The sequence below is a fragment of the Wolffia australiana genome, chromosome 13, assembly GCF_029677425.1.
Source record: "Wolffia australiana isolate 7733 chromosome 13, ASM2967742v1".
NCBI lineage: Eukaryota > Viridiplantae > Streptophyta > Magnoliopsida > Alismatales > Araceae > Wolffia > Wolffia australiana.
In genome coordinates this window covers 4,245,844-4,265,065 of record NC_135847.1, presented here as the reverse complement: position 1 = coordinate 4,265,065, position 19,222 = coordinate 4,245,844, and the positions used below count along the sequence as shown (strand labels likewise).

The 19,222-nt window shown below is 47.0% G+C and overlaps 3 protein-coding genes across 7 annotated transcripts; 2 read left to right on the top strand and 1 right to left on the bottom strand.

Moving 5' to 3' along the window:
• The first annotated feature begins 1,996 nt into the window (after window positions 1-1,996).
• LOC144710874 (Lung seven transmembrane receptor family protein) lies at window positions 1,997-5,535 on the top strand. Its single transcript, XM_078584717.1, has 5 exons — window positions 1,997-2,291; window positions 3,048-3,969; window positions 4,619-4,714; window positions 4,786-4,922; window positions 5,261-5,535. The coding sequence occupies exons 1-5, from the start codon at window positions 2,038-2,040 to the stop codon at window positions 5,430-5,432; spliced, it is 1,581 nt and encodes a 526-aa protein (XP_078440843.1). The 5' UTR covers window positions 1,997-2,037; the 3' UTR covers window positions 5,433-5,535.
• A 274-nt stretch (window positions 5,536-5,809) lies between these two features.
• On the bottom strand, window positions 5,810-7,916 carry LOC144710873 (exocyst complex component EXO70A1-like). Its single transcript, XM_078584716.1, has one exon. It carries the CDS (start codon window positions 7,914-7,916, stop codon window positions 6,045-6,047), a length of 1,872 nt encoding a protein of 623 aa, XP_078440842.1. The 3' UTR covers window positions 5,810-6,044.
• Window positions 7,917-8,247: 331 nt separating this feature from the next.
• On the top strand, window positions 8,248-17,438 carry LOC144710872 (putative polygalacturonase). 5 transcript variants are annotated; one of them, XM_078584711.1, is made up of 11 exons: window positions 10,498-10,640; window positions 10,733-11,456; window positions 11,685-11,846; window positions 12,197-12,562; window positions 13,273-13,336; window positions 13,428-13,645; window positions 13,717-13,830; window positions 15,373-15,478; window positions 15,568-15,779; window positions 15,865-15,974; window positions 16,952-17,438. In XM_078584711.1, the coding sequence occupies exons 2-11, from the start codon at window positions 10,749-10,751 to the stop codon at window positions 17,133-17,135; spliced, it is 2,244 nt and encodes a 747-aa protein (XP_078440837.1). In that variant the 5' UTR covers window positions 10,498-10,640; window positions 10,733-10,748; the 3' UTR covers window positions 17,136-17,438. The 5 variants fall into 5 exon arrangements, with proteins under 5 accessions (XP_078440840.1, XP_078440837.1, XP_078440838.1 ...); XM_078584712.1 differs by lacking the exons at window positions 15,865-15,974; window positions 16,952-17,438 and having other exon boundaries at window positions 15,563-15,773; XM_078584715.1 differs by lacking the exons at window positions 10,498-10,640; window positions 10,733-11,456 and having other exon boundaries at window positions 11,709-11,846; window positions 12,220-12,562.
• The last annotated feature ends 1,784 nt before the right edge of the window (window positions 17,439-19,222 follow it).

Sequence of the window (19,222 nt, the reverse complement as noted above, 5' to 3'; positions counted from 1 at the left end):
AGAGAGCAAGAGAGGCAGGGAGAGAGACAAAGAGCAAGAGAGCCAGAGAGGCAGAGAGGCAGAGAGAGAGAGACACAGAGAGCCAGAGAGGCAGAGAGAGAGAGAGACAGAGAGTGAGAGAGGCAGAGAGAGAGAGACACAGAGAGCCAGAGAGGCAGAGAGAGAGAGACAGAGAGGGACAGAGAGTGAGAGAGGCAGAGAGAGAGAGACATAGAGAGCCAGAGAGGCAGAGAGAGAGAGACAGAGAGCCAGAGAGGCAGAGAGAGACAGAGGGAGAGAGAGAGACAGAGGAAGAGAGAGAGAGAGAGGAAAGAGAGAGAGAGAGGGAAGAGAGAGAGAGAAACACACACGCAAACTAGAGTAGGTCGTGTGGTCCGGTCCATTTTTTTCGGCCGGCGTGCGATTTTTTCGATCGCACAAAAGCGATGACCGATGTGCGGTCCGATTTTGTGCGACGAAATCGGACCGCACATCGCACAAAATCGGACCAATGTCGAACTCCATGGTCACGCGGCTCTCGGCGGCGGAGGGGGCTCGGACTCCGGATTCGACTCCTGCTGCCCTACGACCTCCGGCTCCGGCCGTAGAGCTTCCTCCTCGATTCCCTTCCAATCTGCTTCACATGCATGAAATTGCAGTACCCCCCCATATTTGGACATCTCCAGAACAACACGGATAAGGGTGAGGAGGGGATCAGAGACTCTGCAAGAGGGAAACAGTGTGGGAGACGCACTGAAGAACAGAATTTAGAAAACAGATGTTCTTTATTCCTCGTGGTATGCTCCGTTTCCATGGATGGGTTGCGATTCCTCGTCGATTCTCTGACAATTTCTTTGTCGATTCTTCGACTATTTCTTCGTTGATTCGTCGCCGGTTCTTCAATGATTTCTTCGACGATTTCTTCGATGACTCATTGTCGATTCCTTGTCGATTTCTGGTTGATTCGTCTACAATTTCTTCATGGATTCTTCGACGTGTGTCCAGAAAAACAGGTTCCGAAGGTTCTGCAAGAATCTCACTCAAGTATACGGCAGATGCTGTGCTTAGGCCCCTTCTTCCCTTCCTTAAAGAAAGAGTCCACCGTCTGCCTGACTCAGTTTTGGTATGGGTCGTCAATTTCTGGTCGATTCCTCGTCGATTTCTTCGACGACTCGTCGTCGATTTCTTCGCCAATTCTTCGTCGATTTCTGGTCGATTTTTTTGATGATTTCTTCGTCGATTTCTGGTTGATTCCTCGTCGATTTCTTCGATGACTCCTCGTCGATTTCTTCAACGATTCTTCGATGATTTCTTCGTCGATTTCTGGTCGATTCTTCGACAATTTCTTTGTGGATTCTTCGACGATTTCTTCGTCGATTTCTGGTCGATTCTTCGACGATTTCTTTGTGGACTCTTTGACGATTTCTTCGTCAATTTCTGGTCGATTCCTCGTCGATTTATTTGACGACTCCTCATCGATTTCTTTGCCGATTCTTTGAGGATTTCTTCGTCGATTTCTGGTCGATTCTTCGACGATTTCTTCGCTGATTCTTCGACGATTTCTTCGTCGATTCCTAGTCAGATTTCTGATCGATCCTTGCCGGACCTTCAGGTCTTCTCTTGAACAAGTTTCAGCTTTATCTCCATAATAGACATAACCTTATAAAAAAACAGACGCAAATCGCTCAATCGCACCGCACAGGGCCTTGACGCTGTCCGATGTGGGGTTCGAAAATCCGAACTGGACCGCACATCGGCCTAAATTCGCACCGGGCGCACCAAAGGACCATCCCTAACGCAAACACAATAATCGGAGATTAAAAAGGCTCAACCTTTTAGCTTCAGTTACGTGGGACCCACACAGGACCCTATTCAACCCACACGTGGCACACCACAGACGGACGAACAAAACAGGCCGTCACCAAACCCGTCCCGTCTCATCCCGTCCCGTCCCGTCCCGTCCAGGACGTACCGACTTCCTCTGCCCTTGCTCTCTACAAAACTCCACACTCGACAGTACATAGTCTCCAGATCCAGACAAAACCTCCGTCTTCTCCAATGGCGGCCGTGGCGAGCTCTCCCCCTCTCCAGATCCGCCATCTCCTCTCCCTTATCACTCTTCTCCTCTTCTCCTCCTCCTTCGACCGTCTCCTCGTCGGCGCCTCCGTCCACGACTACGCCACCGCCAAGTTCGTCCCCCGCGGGAACGCCTTCGTCCTCAACGGCGGCAACGAGGGCCTCTTCGCCTCCTCCGCTCCTCCTCCCGACTCCTCCCAGCCGCAGCCCGATGCCGCCGACGACTCCTTCATTCGGTTCGATTCGTCCCTCCGCTTGGATCTGGTTCTTCTTCTCTTGATTCGCGTTTTTTTTTTTTTTTTGGAACCTGTTTTTCGATCTGGATTAGGACTGAAATCTGTTCGTCAGCCGTGTGTTGTGTGATCCGTCCTAGACCTAGAACAATTGAACTTTGGTTGCCGTCATTCGAATGCTGTTTGATTAGCTAACGAATCAGCCGTTTGCTATTTTTTGACTGATTACCGATCGGAGATTGCTGTCTTTCCAGTGTTGTTTGCTGAACAAACGTCACAACCCGTTAACGTTGCATATTTCCATCTAGTCATCGAAGAACCTATCAACAGATTTAGAACAATTACACGAAAAATGCAATATTAGAATGCGGTTAGAAGAGCAAACCGACCGGCAATTGACGTCGCATTTTTTTGCACCTCAAAAAAGGAAATTGTGCGCTGTGTTTGACCGATTATCCATGGACGGTTCTAGAACAATTAAACTAAGAAATGAAACATTCGAATGCTGTTTGATGAGCAAAAGAATCATCCTTTAACATCGCGCATCTCCTCTTGAAGTGGAGAAATTACGTGTTTTTTAACCGATTACTCATCAAAACGCCTATAATTATTAAACAAAAAATATGCATTTAAACAAAAAAATTAAATATTTGAGTAAATAAACTACTGTAGAGGGGTTGTGCACTGTACTTGACCGATTCCTTGACACTTTCTTTCAAATGAGGGAGATAAACATGGGTGTTCCCATTTTTTCTACAGATTTGAGAAGATAACCTTCAGGAGGCCAAAGGAATCCATCAAAGAAGATGGAAAAAAGTTCATTCAAGCTATCATTTTCGCCGTCGATGACCGCGAAACCATTGGTGGATCACCCTACGGCGGTCAACGCGCCATCTGCTGCACCCCTGACCTCGCAAACCTCGGCGGCTGCGAGCAAGGCAAGATCATCCACAGGCCTTCAACTCACAACCCAGAGTGGCCTCAAGTTCTAACAGCAGAATTCAAAGGAAACGATCTAGTGACAGCACTGCCATCCCAAACCATTCAGATCCCAAGGACAGGAATGTACAACTTATACTTCATGTTCTGCGACCCGAGCCTGGGCGACGTCACGGTCGAAGGGAAGACGATCTGGAAGAACCCCGACGGATACCTGCCAGGGAGAATGTCGCCGTTGCTTAGATTTTATGGGGCCATTTCCATCGCGTTCTTGCTGCTCGGCGTGTTCTGGTTCTTGCAGTATGCAAGGTTCTGGAAGGAAGTGCTGCAGCTTCAGAACAGCATTACACTGGTGATTGCTCTGGGCATGCTTGAGACCACTCTCTGGTACTTTGATTATGCAGAGTTTAATGAGACAGGGGTGAGGCCGATGGGGATCACGGTATGGGCGGTGACGACGGGGGTGGTGAGGAGGACGGTGTCGAGGGTGATCATCCTTGTGGTGTCGATGGGGTTTGGGGTGGTGAGGCCGACGTTGGGGGGGCTGACGTCGAAGGTGATTATGCTGGGAGGGACTTTCTTTGTGGCCTCTGAGGTGCTTGAGCTGGTGGAGAATGTGGGCACTGTCAGTGATCTTTCGGGGAAGGCGATCCTCTTCTTGGGCATTCCTGTTGCTCTTTTGGATGCCTTCTTTGTCGTCTGGATATTCACGTCTCTCTCCAAAACCCTCGACAAGTTGCAGGTAATTGATAAATCCATTGTTCATGTTCATCCATCCATCCATCCGTCCATTCATCCATCCATCCATCCATCCGTCCATCCATCCATCCATCCCTCCGTCCATCCATCCAATCTAATCTCTGTGCATGGGTATGTTTGTGTGCTTGCTCATCTGCCAATTTATAGTCCATTCATCAATCCATCCATCCATCCAACAATGGGTATGTTAATCTGCAAATCAGTACATCTATCAATCCATTCTGCCGGTCTATTCATCCACCCATCGTTGCTATGTTCCAACTATCCAATCATTTTTTAAATAGATTTCATGTCATTTATCCCATGATGCAATTGTTTCATGAATTAGTTGAACCCATGTTTCCGTTTGGCCCCATATCTATCCATTCCCATCAGTCTCTATGTGCGCATTCATCTTCCCATCTTAGTTTGTCTGTCCGTCCATCTATCTATCCATCTATCCATTATTTTAATCCATTTATCCATCGTAGCAATCATCTTTCTATTCAACCTTCTAATTCAATTTTTTCCATGAATCTACCTCATGATCGAATTACTTCATTCTATTTATTGGACCATCCATATTATTATTATCTCGATTTATTCTGCGATTTAACCCATGAATATATTATTTATTTGATCGACGGATGCAGGCCAAGAGGATGACAGCCAAGCTAGAAATATACCGCAAATTCACCAATGCACTATGCGTTGCCGTGATCGTCTCTGTTTGCTGGATTGCGTACGAGGTTATCTATTCTTCCTGAAAACCATCATAATCAAATTTACCATTTATGTCTAATTTCTCCGATTTCCACAGATCTATTTTAAATCCACGGATGTGTACAACGAGCGATGGCAGAGCGCATGGATCATCCCTGCCTTCTGGCATGTTCTTTCATTCTCTCTTCTCTGCGTCATCTGCGCTCTCTGGGGCCCCTCCCAAAATTCCACAAGGTAAGAGCAAAAATCATATAACATGACATCTATGTATAATTCATGATTAGGGTTCACAGAAATTCTCTCCATTGGAACTTTTTCCCACTAAAAACGGTTCCGGTCGGCCATCGTCCCGCTCCCGGCGGCGCCTCTGGTGGATCTACTGAAGGCGGTCCTGACCAGACCAGGTCCCCTCCGGCCGGGACAAGTTCCGTCTAAAACTGTACCGTCCGCCAGTGAGGCCGCTGGACGGGACTGGATGATGGTTTTGGATGGGACGAATGACGAGCCGTCAGCCATCCAAGAACCCTATTCATAATGTATGAGATCATAATACGGTGATCAACGGTTGGCAGGTATGCATACTCGGACGACGGAAGCGAGGACTTTGACAGGGAGGAGGACACCGTCTCTCTGATTAAGCCCGCCCCACTTCAGTCCAAGGAGAACTGGAGCGTCTCTTCCCCAGATGGCAAGACTGCCCTCACCATTGACCCCGTCGCCGACGAGGAGGGCAAGAGAGAATAGCTGCCTGCAACTCTCTTTCTCTCTCTACTCTATGTAAACCCGATGTGAGAGACGCCAGTTTCATTGGTAATTCTGATAAATGGGTCGAAAATTTCTATGCAGATATCCCAGTTACTATGATGAATTTTGATGATCATGACATCCCCTAGACAAAGGAGAATGAAAATCGATAATTTGGGCCAAATTTTATGCATAGTTACCGGATTACTTTAATGTCTTTGATGGTAAGAAAATTAACCAGTGACTTAATCAATTCTTCTATCAACCAATAATCCATAATCAGCAATATTTGATATTAGATCTCGGGAGATCCCAAGAAAGAGGACGATGCAATTTGTGACATTCCAATTCTCCCAAGGTAAACCGACGAACACATCTACTGAAAATCTCCAATCCGCATTCATCAACTTATTCTGATTAATCACGAGGGTTGAAAATCAGAAGCTCATAAGGTAAATCGACGAACACGCAATCAATCGAATAATCTACAAATCAGCTCCAACAATCAATCATAAACAATAATCAACTTCAACCGACGTGTACCTTGGGTTAGATCAACCGCCAACGCCATCTTCCGGAGCAAACGCAATGGTATGTACACCTGAATCACCTTCACGTGGAATAGGACCGTCTCCGACTATGATGAGGGTGAGCAGATCCCTCGAAGAGATCCAACAGAGCAGTCTCGAGATCCTCAACCGAGTACCTGATGTACGCCTCCGGGTGCCTCCCGCTCTGTATATGGTGCCCGAATCTGCCCACAAACGCCCGGTACGCTGGAATAAGAAGCTCAGAGACCGAGATCTTGAGCTCCTCCCTGAGCTGCTGATCCGGCGCGGTCCACAGCGACTGCGCGCGATGGACTTCTTCAAAGGCAGCGTTGAAAGCCCTGAACTTCTCCCTTAACTTGGCTCTTCCCGCGGCGGAGGAGAAGCTCCCGCTGGCCGGCAATCCGTCATCCGTCAAGCACTGGATGACGCGGACCCAGGACGACCTCCGGTAACTCGTCGCGGATTGCTGGTATTTCCCGGTCAGCCTTCTCTGATAGTCTTCTTCGATCATCTGCCGCAGCTCGGGGTGGGCTCTCACCTTGTGCACGATGTAGTGCACGTTGTTCATGAGGAAGAAGTGGTACAGCGAGGTGTCCGCGTAGAGTCTGGCCTTTCTCTCCAGGTTGGCTTGCAGCAGGACGACGACCCAGGTCAAGTGGGCGGCGAGAGGGGACTGGTCTTCCACCTCGGGCAGCTCCGCTTCGCCGTGGTCGGAAGTGGACGGCTTGGATGCGATCATCTCCCCGAGGGTCGGCTTGTAATCTGCGATCAGGGAAATGTAGTTCATCACGTATCGGGTTAGAGGGTGGATCGTGCCGCCGCGGGCCGGGACCTGGGACGGGTCTCGCTGAACTGCGGTCTCGAACTCGGAGAGAATTCCTCGGGCGGCGTCGGCGAGCCGGTCGACGATCTCGGTGGCTTGGCTGTGGATCGGATCCGAGACCCGGGAGCGGAGGAAGACGTAGGCCATGTCCGGGAGCAGCTCCGAGAGCGCGTCGTGGAGGTCGAGAATCTTGAAGAGCTTCTCCGGAGTCCGGCGGCTGATGCTGATCGCCTCGGCGAAGTTGAGGAGCCGGATCGCCGCGCCCTTGATGATCTCCAGGAAGGGGGCATCGTCCTCGTTGGAAGAATCCAGGCCGTCGAATACCAGATCCCAGAGCCGCCGCTCGCTGGGGAAGACGACGCGGATGCAGACCTTGGCGGCGCGTATCCACCGTCGGATCTTCCCTTCGAGAACCTCCCAGTCCAGCCTCTGCACCTCCCCGATGCTTATCCTCTCCACGCCCAGCGTGGAGAGGGTGGCGTCCACCGCGGCCTTGCGCGCGCTGACGTGGACCTGGAAGCACTCCTTGGAGTATCCGCAGGCCGTCATCCGTTCCGCGACGGTCCTCGCGTCCTCGATCGCGTCGTCCGGGAGCAGATCGATCTCCCGGATGCTGTTCCCCAGACGGTGGCTGAAGGCGCTGGCGGCGTTCGAACTCCTCCCGATCGCGGCGCCGTAGTGATAGCTGCCGCCCTCGGAGGCCTCGTCATCCGCGTCCGGGCCGTCTTCTCCGCCGGAGCTCTCGCCGACGCCGTCGGCCGAGAAATCTGCGGACGAGACGGAGACGAGCGTCAGATCGGCCGCCAGAGACTCGATCTCCAAGGCGATGACGCGCGTCGACAGAATATTCCGTAGCTCGTCCTCCAGTCTCGCCATGGCGACCTGGATCGTCGCCACCAGGCGGGAGCTGCTTCCGTCTTCGGCTGTGCACCGTCGGATCTCGTCCACCGCGCGGAGATATCCCTCCGCCGCCGTCCGATCGTGGCCTTCGAACAGCATCCGATCGCCGATCCCCGGCGACGCGCCGGCGTCGAACTGTAGAATAAGCCTCTCCGCAGCGGCCAAGTCCATCGCCGCCTCTCCATCGCCGTCCTCCATCTCGGGCAACATCAGAAAGCGAAGACGGGAGATAAGGGGGAGATCAGAAAAAGAAAGATCTAGAAACGAAACTGCCAACTTTCCAGGAAGAGAGCCGCTGCACTTTCCCCCCTTCTCGCTCCCCCGAAAGTTTTCTAATACCCGAAATACCTAACCTAAGCACCATATTCCAGCAATACCCAGCTTCCCCCTCCGTTGACCCACTCGTCCAATTGCAACAGTCAACCCTCTCTCCTTTCCCATATCACGATTTCAAACTAAATTCAACAATAAAAGGGGCTTACCGATTCGTCTTCTCCGATCTTGCTCGGCCTGCGGAGGATAAACACTCGGGATTAAAGAAATGGCGAGGGAAGACGTACCGGATCTCTCCGCCATGCCGGAGGGAGGGGCGGCGGCGCCGAGCGCGAGAGCTGAACGGATGCTGATCTTCGGCAAGGTTTCTTCTTACAAGGCGACGATCGCGGTTCTCTGGATCTTGGCCTTGGCGTCGCTGTTCGTCTGGTATCGGATCCCCGAAGACGGGTTTCGGATCTTCAGGCAAGCTCCAAGGCAGGACGAAGCGGGGGCGGTGCTTAACCTGATGGATTTTGGGGCGGTCGGGGATGGAGTCACGTTGAATACTGAAGCGTTCGAGAAAGCGGTGGCCGCGATCAAGGCCAAAGGCGGGGGAAAAGTTCTTGTGCCGGCGGGGAAGTGGCTCACCGGGCCCTTCAATCTGACCAGCAATTTGACGCTCTTCCTCGCGCGCGGAGCTGAGATTTTGGGGACAGACGTAAGTCTGACTTACATCCACCTGGCAAATTTCTCTTATTTTCCTTCAAGATTTTAATAACCTGGCGCCGTTGGAAGTATATAATGTGTAAACCGATGAGAAGTAATGATTTGGGACTGACCTTTGGCAGGAGGAGAAGCTTTGGACGTTGATGCCGGCACTGCCCTCGTATGGCTATGGAAGAGAGCGCAGAGGGCCTCGATATGGAAGTCTCATTCATGGCCAGCATCTAGAGAATGTCGTCATAACAGGTCACTGATTCTCGCCTGTTCTTCCTCCGTTGAATAGAGGGTTGAAATTGTGTTATTTCCAGGGGAAAATGGCACGATAAATGGGCAAGGAAGATCATGGTGGAAGAAGCACCTTCTTCATCAGCTCAACCACACGAGGGGTCCGCTGGTCCAGTTGATGTGGTCGAGAAACGTGTTGATATCGAACATCACACTGCGCGATTCCCCGTTTTGGACGATCCACCCATATTCCTGCAAGAACGTGACAATCTCAGGCGTGACTATCTTGGCCCCAGTTGTTCAGGCCCCCAACACCGACGGTATCGATCCAGGTTAGATCGCAAACCTCGCACAATAATTTAAGAATTCAACGAATGAACCTAAAAATAAAGTTGAAGCAGTTTTTGTAGAAGAGGAAAGTATTGGAGTATGATTGTTTTGTTATATATTAAAACATGTGTGATGTTATTATATCTTTTATAGATTCATCCGAGGACGTGGTGATTGAGAATTGTTACATATGCGTGGGGGACGATGCGGTGGCGATCAAGAGTGGATGGGATCAGTATGGAATATCCTACGGTCGGCCGTCCAGTAACATCCTAATCCGCAACCTCATCGTCCGATCCAACGTGAGGTGAGTCTCGATCTCCAATTAAATGAAATAATGGAGAAAAAACAAGTGGAAAACAGAAGGCACTATTTACTCGTCCAGGGCAAAAGCAGTCATAACTTCGAAATCTACAATTCAAACTTTTTGCTCGTTTTATCTAATAGACAATAATTCAATTTTTTTTTAATTTAATAAGTATGTGTGACGAAGTCAAGATTGATGTTATGGTTTAGTATTAGAACTTTTTTAATCCAATGAATGCTGTTTTTTTCAGTTAAGTTTTGATTTAAAAAATGTAAAGTTCATCGAAAACTTACAGCAGCTTGCCAAACAAATGTCATGAGAGATAATTAGGGAGATAACTTGATCATGTTGGGTCACAGTTTTCTCTGTGATGAATAAAGACGCTGTGCAAACTAGAATGAACCGTGCAGTAGCAATAAATGGGATAATATTTGATGCCTAGAGTTTCAGCGGATAACTTCAACATTTTTCCTTACTGTTTTCACGTTGATGATAAGTAAAAATGCTGTAGAAACTAGAATGATCAGTGCAGTAGCAATAAACGCGAGAATATTTGATTTTACTTGCAGCGCGGGGATATCGATCGGCAGCGAGATGTCCGGCGGCGTCGCCAACGTGACGGTGGAGAACGTCACAGTTTGGAGCTCCCGGCGAGGGCTACGGATCAAGACCGCCGCCGGCCGCGGCGGCTACGTACGCAACGTCACGTTCCGTCGCGTTACCTTGGAAGACATCCGCGTAGGGATCGTGATCAGAACGGACTACAACGAGCATCCGGACGGGGACTTCAATCGGACGGCATTTCCCGATCTACGAAACATCACCTACGAAGGAATCACCGGCCGACGAGTGAAGAATCCGGTGATGCTCCTCGGTACAAAGGAGATGCCGCTGAAAGGAGTGATCTTCAAAGACGTGGAGATCGGCCTGCTGAGGCCGAAGAACAGGAGCAAGGATGAAGACTTCGCGTGCGCCTTCGTCGAGGGCCGCGCCGTTGGTGTCGTCTCCCCCAAACCTTGCGCAGATCTCCTTCGCGTCGACGAGCCGAAAAGTAAAAAGTGATTCAACTAGCACACCAGAGTCTTGTATAAGAGGTGGGGGGAAGTCGGCTGATTTCAAATTCTCGGGAGGGGGGGTTTTCCCGCCAAAAAGTTGATTTAAAAAGAAAGGGCTCCCGTCGTTGCAGCGGAAGAGGGGGGAAGATGTGGAAGAGAGCTGCGAAGCGGGGCAGCGGCGACGACGACGACGATGACTTCGAAGAGATCGTCTCCGCCGGCAAGCGCGTGGGAAGCTCCTCCGTGAAGGTTTCTTCGGGAAGGAGGCGCTCAACCAGCGGCCGATCGCCGCTTGGACCGTCCAACGGCGCCAATCTCTCCTCGAAGAAGGCCAAGGTCTGGTTCTCTGGCTTCGGGAAGGAGAACGGAGATTGTTCTACGGAGATTGTTCTTCTGGACGATGTTGCGTCGATTTCTGTTTCGCAAGAGTCCGGACTGGTGCCGGAGGTAGAGGAAGCAAGACTAGAGGATTCTGATAATTTGGAGTCCAAAAATTACTTGGTTTTGAGTGAATCAGAAGTTGCGGCGTGTCCAGATCAGAGCCCGGTTCAAGAATCGTGTTTGGATTTGCGCGTTTTGCGCGGGGATAGATTGTTGGAGCTTTGCTCGGGCAACGGGAAATCTGAGAATACGAGTGAAGAATTTGAGGCGGGAACTCAGTTGAAGGAGCTGATGGATCTGTGCTGGGATGTGGACGGCGGAGTGATTCTGGACAGCAGGGAATCGGTGCGAGCTCTGGACGCCGATGTAATTTCTGTCGATTGTCCTAGCTGCGGTGTTGATATTACAGATCTTGGGGAGGATTTGCGGCTTGAACACACGAATCTGTGCCTCGACAGAGAAGAAAGAGAGAAGGTGGTGTCCCTTTCTTTGTGCACGAGAGATTAACTCATTTCCGTACGCGAATGTATAATTCTTTTTCCCTGCGTCACTCTCTTCTGAAAATTGTTCGTATTCCGTATTTTTTGCGTGTAACATTGTTTCCTCTGTTAGAATTTGTAATTGACAGTTCTGTTCTCGAATGTTTCGTGCCGAATTGTTTCTCGAGTAATGTTTCTCATCTTACAGAGTTTATTTGGTCAGGCCGACAGTTCCTTGGACCAAAGGGATTCATCTCTAAAAAAAGCATCTGTTGACGTTGCTCCAGTGGTTGAATGGTTAAAGACCTTGGGCTTATCCAGATATGAAGAAATATTTATCAGGGAAGAGATCGACTGGGAAGCTCTTCAGTGTCTAACAGAAGAGGTATGCCATCTATTTAATGGTCTACAATTCATCTATTTTTCCTTGCCCCAAAGTTTAAAAAAGATGTAATTTTATCAAGAAGCAATAATAAAATGATGGATCTGGATCTTGGCAGTTTTGTAACTCGTTGTATGATCTTCTCAATCTTGGTATCAGTGCTAAACAAGTTTTATTATGTTTTAATTAATTGTTTTATTATGGATCAGAATCTTACCACTTGTGTAACCCGCCGTATGACCTTCTCAATCTTAGCATCGATACTAAACAAATTATATTAATTGATTGTTTTATTTTGATAAACCCGATATAACTATGGATCTGAATCTTGCTAGTTTTTTAACCCAACGTAGGATTTTCTGAATCTTGGAATCAGTGCTCTTGGACCGAGGAAAAAGATTGTGCATGCCCTACATTGTATGCGAGAAGGGGAGACCAGTGAAGGAAACCCACGAGCTGGCACGCCAATTCTGAAAGCTTGCGAGAAAGCAAATCAATATGGGGGAAACAAATTAATCACAGAGTTTTTTGGGGTCCCCAGATCGGTTAAAAGCAAATCTCAGACTGCCCCCATTACGAGACCAGCTCATGGAATGGTCAAGGGTTCGAAGAAGGTTGAGACAGCCAAAAAGCCAACAGGACGGAGAGCCTACAAAAGTAATTGCAGACAGCGAGACGTTCCTTCTTGGTGTTGCATTCCTGGGACACCTTTTCGAGTGGTAAAACGATTCTTTCTTTTTTCTTCTGTATCGTATTTTTTCAAGGTTCGTTAAATTATTGTCTGTCTTTGGCCCGATGAAATATATTTTTCCTCTAATTCCCTCATCTTCTTCCCCTTGTCATCATCTTACAGCGTGTCTTCTAGATTTTGAAAGAATTGTGTTAAAACGATTTTAAATTATTCATCGTCATCTCAAAATTTCGTCATTGTCATTCCAAAATTTCCTCATCGACATTCCTAAAGTTCATCCTAATCATTCACCACTCGTCTTCTTCAGTGACAGGCAAAACCTACTTTGGAAAAAATCCCTTGTTCTGGGGGTGAATGACGAAACATGGATGATTTCGTCATCCGTGTTTGGTTTTGACGATTGTCAAATACGATAACAAATTTATAGCACACAGTTAAGTTCTTTCTCTTGATGATGCATATTTTAGGATTTCAATATAATCTAGTTGAGGATACGGTACAGAAATAAGGTCAAGCTGTTGATGATAAGCTTCTAATGGTTGTTATTAAATCGTACGGAGCTAAAAGCATCCCCGTTACTGATCATGAGTAGCATGTGATCAAGTTCACGCTCTTTATGAACTTTTCAATATTTTGGGATTATTCCATGTATTCTGGATTGTTTGACGGTATTTTCAGCAGATTATTTATCTGAAAACCATTACCGATACCATCTTTCTTGCTTCTCGTCATGTGCAGGATGCATTCTGTTATACGCGTGGAGACTGCGTACATTGGTTCCTCACTCACTTCCATCTGGACCGTATGACTTTGCCAATAACCATTATCTCATACCTGAAATACAATCAAAATATTACACTCCGAGTCTAATGTCAATAACTATTTCCTCACAGACTATCAAGGGCTTACCAGAAATTTCCACAACGGGAAGATTTACTGCTCCTCAGTCACTGCTCACCTGCTGAACACCAAAATTGGCGTTGCGTGGAGTATTCTACATGTTCTACCCCTCAACGAGAGGATTACAATCTCTGGCGTGGGTGTGACCTGCGTGGATGCAAACCACTGCCCAGGCTCAATCATCGTCCTCTTTGAGCCCCCCAATGGGAAGGTAATTATTTATTTTTTTTCTGAACTTTGCTATGATACATGAATCTGAAATCGGGTGGCCATTGATTGCAGCCAGTGTTGCACACTGGAGATTTCCGGTACTGCAAGGATTTGGGCAGATCTCCAATTCTGGCTTCGCGCTCTATCCATACTCTCATTCTTGATACCACTTACTGCAATCCTCAAGTAAGTGAATTATTTGCGTTTTGGGGTCAAAGAGTAAGGTCACGCGATCTGGATCAATCGAGTTGATCGATTTGTCAAAACCCGATCTCAGTTATTGATTGATTGAACATTGATCAGACTGGATCGATCTGGATTTTTTTAAGGACTGTGATTGATCAATTACTGATTTGAATAATCGGTCAAGTAAGGATCATAAATAAAAGACTGTATCAGATCATGTTCGCGAATCAGATCAAACCGCTATATCCAATAGACATGCGCCAAACTGTGCGAGCGGATCGCGCTCGTGCGGTTGGGCGCATGTGCGATGCGGTTGTGCGCATTTTCGCACACGATTTTCGCACACCGCACCGCCCACCGCACAGGGGTCGGTGCGATGCGAAAATCGCACATCCCCGCCCGCTGCCGTCCCCTCCCCTCCCGCAGTGCTGCCGCCCTTTCCCCCCCCTGCCCCACCGCGCAGACCGCCTCTCCCTGCCCCACCACGCCGCCGCCTCTCGCCCCTGCCCCGCAGCGCTGCCGCCCTCCTCCCCTGCCCCGCCGTGCTGCCCCCTCTCCCCACCCTGCCCCGCCGCGGCCTCCGGTCGCCCCCGCTGCCCCTCTTCTAGTGCTTCGCCGGTCGCCCCGCCGCCTCTGGCGTCGCCGCCGCGCCGGCCTCTAGCCCGCGCCCCACCGCCCGGCCCCTGCCTCCCCTCCGGCTTCCTCTAGCCCGCTCCGGCCATCCCGCTCCCCTCCCTGCCCCGCGCGCCACCCTCTCTCCCCTTTCCCCCCGCGCGCGCTGCCCCCTTCCCCCCCGCCGCCGCCGCCTCTTCCCCTGCCCGCCGCCGCCCCTGCCCCCGCTGCCCGCCGCGCCCTCTCCGGCTACAGCCCTTCCCCACCACCCTTCACCTCCCGTCCTCCTTTCCCAGCCGGCGCTCTCTCTCCGCCCTCCACCCCTGGCCGCTGCCCCACACCACCACCACCTCCCCACCCCCGCCCCCCCACCTTCTCTCCACCCTCCTCCGCCGCGGCCCCCCACCCCGTCCACCCCCCGCCGCCTTTGCCGGCACCGTCTTCTCCGGCGGCGCCATCTGGGTGATGCGGCGGCGCCGCCCTGGGCGTCATATTATTTTAATTATTAATTATATTAATATTAATTATTAACTATATTAATAATTAAACATATCAATACCACTTATATTAAGAATTAAATATAGTTATTTTATTTTCCAAATAGCATTTAAATGTTTTTTAAATAATCCTTCTAAACGTGCGAATTTAGTGCGATGTGCAGTGCGGTTTTCCGCACAAAAGCGCACCGCACACCGCACATGGCATTTTGTGCGTGCGAAAATTCGCACACTCGGTGCGAATTTTCGCACCGCACCGCACGACCATCCCTAAATTATCCAATCTATAGTAGAACATTCCTCTTTATCGGATTGGCTTTCTCATTCCGATTGATTAACTCAATTGATCAAGGCTGTTCAATAGGTAGGATCTTTCGATCGGATCTGCCCAATCCAAGGCTGAAACATCTATTAAACTATCCTGTTTCTTCAGTACGATTTCCCGAGGCAGGAGTCTGTCATTCAGTTCGTGGTTGAAGCCATCCAAGCAGAAGCCTTCAATCCCAGTTCCCTCTTCCTGATTGGCAGCTACACGATTGGTATCTTCCCTTCTGTCAATACAAGTAAATTGGCCATTGTCTTATTTACTAAAGTTATTGAGGGAAATTTTCAATTTCTCAAAGTGCAGGAAAAGAAAGGGTATTTCTGGAAGTTGCCCGGGTTCTTAAGAAGAAGATTTACGTGGGTGCTGCAAAACTGAGGCTGCTTGAGTGCCTGGGACTGCCAAAGGAGGACATGGATTGGCTCACGAGTAATGAGATGGAGAGCCACGTCCACGTGGTGCCCATGTGGATGATCGCCAGCTTCAAGCGGATGAGCCATCTATGCAGACATTATTCCGTGAGTACTATTCCTTGGGAGCGTCTGTATGTTCTAATTTTTGTTATTTTTTGTGTTTTTTTCTTAGATTTTTATCCTTCCGCAGAACCGCTTTAACCTAATGATCGCCTTCTCTCCCACTGGTTGGAGCTTTGGGAAGGGAAAGAAGAAGAGCAGAGCTCTTGGGAGGAGGTCCCAGCAAGGCACCATGATCAGGTGAACTCACTAAGTCTCTCTCTCTATATATATATTTATATATATATATATCATCTATCACCTCTCTTCTCCTCTTTTCTCTCTTCTCAGTCAGTCACTCTCTGTGACACACTCTCGCTCCCTCATGTCTCTCTCTTTTCTCTCTCGCTTTCAGTTTCTCTCTATTTTTCTCTCCCCCCTATGTCCCTCTCTCTCTCTTTCTCTCCGCTCTGCCTCTACTGGCCTCTTTCCCTATGTCTTTCTCTCTCTTTGTCTTTATCGGCCTCTTTCCCTATGTCTCTTTCTCTTTTCTCTATCGATCTCTCCCTCCTGTCTCTAATGGTCTCTCCCCCTATATCTCTCTCCTCGCTGTCTCTATCAGACTCTCTCTACGTCTATCTATTCTCTGTTTCTCTGTCTTTCTCTCTCTTATGTGTCTCCGTCAGTGTGACTCTCTTTATCTCTGTGACTATCTCTCTCTCTCCCTTCTCTGTCAAGCATGTCCAGCAAGGCATCATGATCAGGTGAACTCTCTAAGTCTCTCTCTGTCTGTTTCTCTCTCTATATATGTCCCCTCTCCTCTCCCCTTTTCTCTCTTCTCTGTCAGTCTCTCTGTGTCACACTCTCTCTCCCACATGTCTCTCTCTTTCTTCTCTCTCTATCGGTCTCTCCCCCTATGTCTCTCTCTCTCTCTCTCTCTCTCTCTCTCTCTCTCCCTCCTGTCTGTATCTCTGTCAGTCTGCGTTTCACTCTCTCTGTGACCATCTTTCTCCCCATGCCTCTCTCTCCATGTATTTCAGTCATTCTGTGCACTCTCTCTCTCTCTGTGAGTATCTCTCTCTCTCCCCTTGCGACTCTCTCTATGTGACCATCTCTCTGTCTCCGCGGCCATCTCTGCTTGTCTCTCTCTCTCTGTCAGCATGTGTCTCTCACTGTCTCGATTAACCTCGCGACCCACTTATCCATTCTGGAACTTTGGTGATATTTGATATCATCAGGTATGAAGTTCCCTACAGTGAGCATTCCAGCTTCACCGAGCTGAGAGATTTCGTAAGGCTTATTTCCCCAGAAGTCATAATCCCCAGTGTTAACAACACTGGCCCCGAAGCCGCCAACGCCATGGTTGCGCTCCTCACCGCAGATTCTTCACCCCAACCCCCCACTCTACCAGAAAGGACTTGATCTTGGGGTTCACAGGTATTTCTTCAGTTTTGTGCAGTAATTTAATTCCTTTTCAGCTGCCCTAGTCCCTAAAATTAATTTCATATTTGATCCCAAGAAAGGTTTCATAGTCTATCTTTATAGCGTGTTATTTAGGAACATAAATTTATGTGCAGTGGATTAGATGAAGCTAATTCTCATTGCTTTTTATATAATATGAAATTATTTTATCTATTAAATTTGATCTTGCATGCGTTGCCAAGATGCGTTGTATTACTTTAGCTGTAATTCTTTAAGAAAAATTACCTCAGTTTTAATTCTTGAGAGCCAGGATTCTGTTCCCAGATGGTTGATAAGCCCTCTCAAACTAGATCGATGGTTAATTTCCTCGTTTTGTGATTGTCCAATCGTGACTTGTGTTCGTCAAATCTTAGTAAATATATCTACTTCAGCGGAGCCAAAAACCGAATCCTTGTACTTATTTTTACGGTATAATAACAACATGAGCACTCGTATAATTTCTTCAGATACCATGGTTTGCACAAATGGTTTGCTCTGAAAAACTAATCAAATCTTTGGAAAATGCATTTTTCCAAAGAGGAAGGAACTTGGACAAATTTATGAGATGAAGACTTGGCGAATGTGAAATTTACGTCAAGGTTTGAATGGGTAAGAAATCTCATAGTAAAATCCTTGAAGAAGCAAAATAAAATTTCTTGAAGGAGCAAAAGTATATAACTGGATAATGTAAATGCGTGTATTGTGGAAGTTGAGAAAAATAATATTCTAACGATGAGAAGCCTGATTGTGCATGTAAACTTTATTACTGTGCCTGTGAAAGTATTTGAAAATTTAAGCAAATGTCACTAGTAGTGCACGAGTCATTAGAAACCCAGTGGTATGTCCGTGCGGTCATCAATTACTTCTTAATGTTATTTTTTGGAAGCGAAGGTCGTATGAAATTCTGTAGATCATTTTGAAGGAAAAAATGTGTAGATATCTAATGAAACGAATGGCTCAGGGTAAGGGTCGATATCATTTAGATTTTTTAAACAAAAAGTGAAGCTACAACTTGATAAACTTGTGTGGAACTGTGAAGTAAATTTGTATGTTGTCATACAAGACACAAAATAATATAGAATTAGGATAGTAAAATCTAGGATGAATATGATCTAGAGAACTTATTGACAAGCCATAAAACCAAAATTTGAGTTAAAACTGATTTATAGGGAATGATAGTTTTAGTCTATTGGTTTTTGGCCAATACCTATACCTATACATATACCTACACTTCGGTACAGTCTTGGTTTGGTCAGAGTTCAGTTTTGGTTTGGTAAAACCTGTAAGTTCAGTTGCATGCCTCTGAAAAAAACTCTATTGAAATCTTAAAAAGCAAAGTAAAATATTGGTTGAAAATACTACTTAAAATAGTTAAATAAGCAACTGTACTACGTAAAGATTCCATTATTTCCATGGATTCACTAAATAATAAAAGACAAAATTGTATTTGTGGCACATTTGTATATATTTGTATTTGAACTTATGTATTTAGATTGTCATTGATTTACATATTTACATAGTCATACATTTACATATTTATATATTTAAATATTTAGGTATTTACACAGTTACATATCCAGCTGTTTATATTTTTGTGTAGTTATGTATTTCCATATTAACATATTCAAGTCATTTTTGTATTTATATTATTTGTGTATTTTTATATTTATAATTTTTTCATATTTATGTGTTTTTGTATGTGTTTTTTGAGTATCTATCTTATTTTTTGTATTTATGCATTTGTATATTGATGTTATTTTTGTATCTATCTTATTTTTATATTTATATATGTTAATTGTGTCTTTATCTGATTTGTGTATTTATGTATTTTTATATGTTATTTGCATATTTATGTTATTTTAATATTTATGTATTTTTCGTATATGATTTTTGTGTATCTGTTTAATTTGCGTATTTATGTGTTTTTGTATAAGTATTATTTGACTACAAAAAATTATGGATTTATATTATTTCATTTAGCTTTACATTGTAAAGATGATAACTCACTTGGTGACGGACTGTAGAGTGTGCCTTACTGCCGAGGTTCA

Excerpts from the sequence above, each read along its gene's own strand:
- LOC144710874 (XM_078584717.1), top strand. The coding sequence starts at position 2,038 with ATGGCGGCCGTGGCGAGCTCTCCCCCTCTCCAGATCCGCCATCTCCTC. Across the intron at positions 2,292-3,047 it reads GCCGACGACTCCTTCATTCG|ATTTGAGAAGATAACCTTCA; the intron begins GTTCGATTCGTC and ends TTTTTTCTACAG. Across the intron at positions 4,715-4,785 it reads TTTGCTGGATTGCGTACGAG|ATCTATTTTAAATCCACGGA; the intron begins GTTATCTATTCT and ends CGATTTCCACAG.
- LOC144710873 (XM_078584716.1), bottom strand. The coding sequence starts at position 7,916 with ATGTTGCCCGAGATGGAGGACGGCGATGGAGAGGCGGCGATGGACTTG.
- LOC144710872 (XM_078584711.1), top strand. The coding sequence starts at position 10,749 with ATGTGGAAGAGAGCTGCGAAGCGGGGCAGCGGCGACGACGACGACGAT. Across the intron at positions 11,847-12,196 it reads TTCAGTGTCTAACAGAAGAG|GATTTTCTGAATCTTGGAAT; the intron begins GTATGCCATCTA and ends AACCCAACGTAG. Across the intron at positions 12,563-13,272 it reads CTGGGACACCTTTTCGAGTG|GATGCATTCTGTTATACGCG; the intron begins GTAAAACGATTC and ends CGTCATGTGCAG.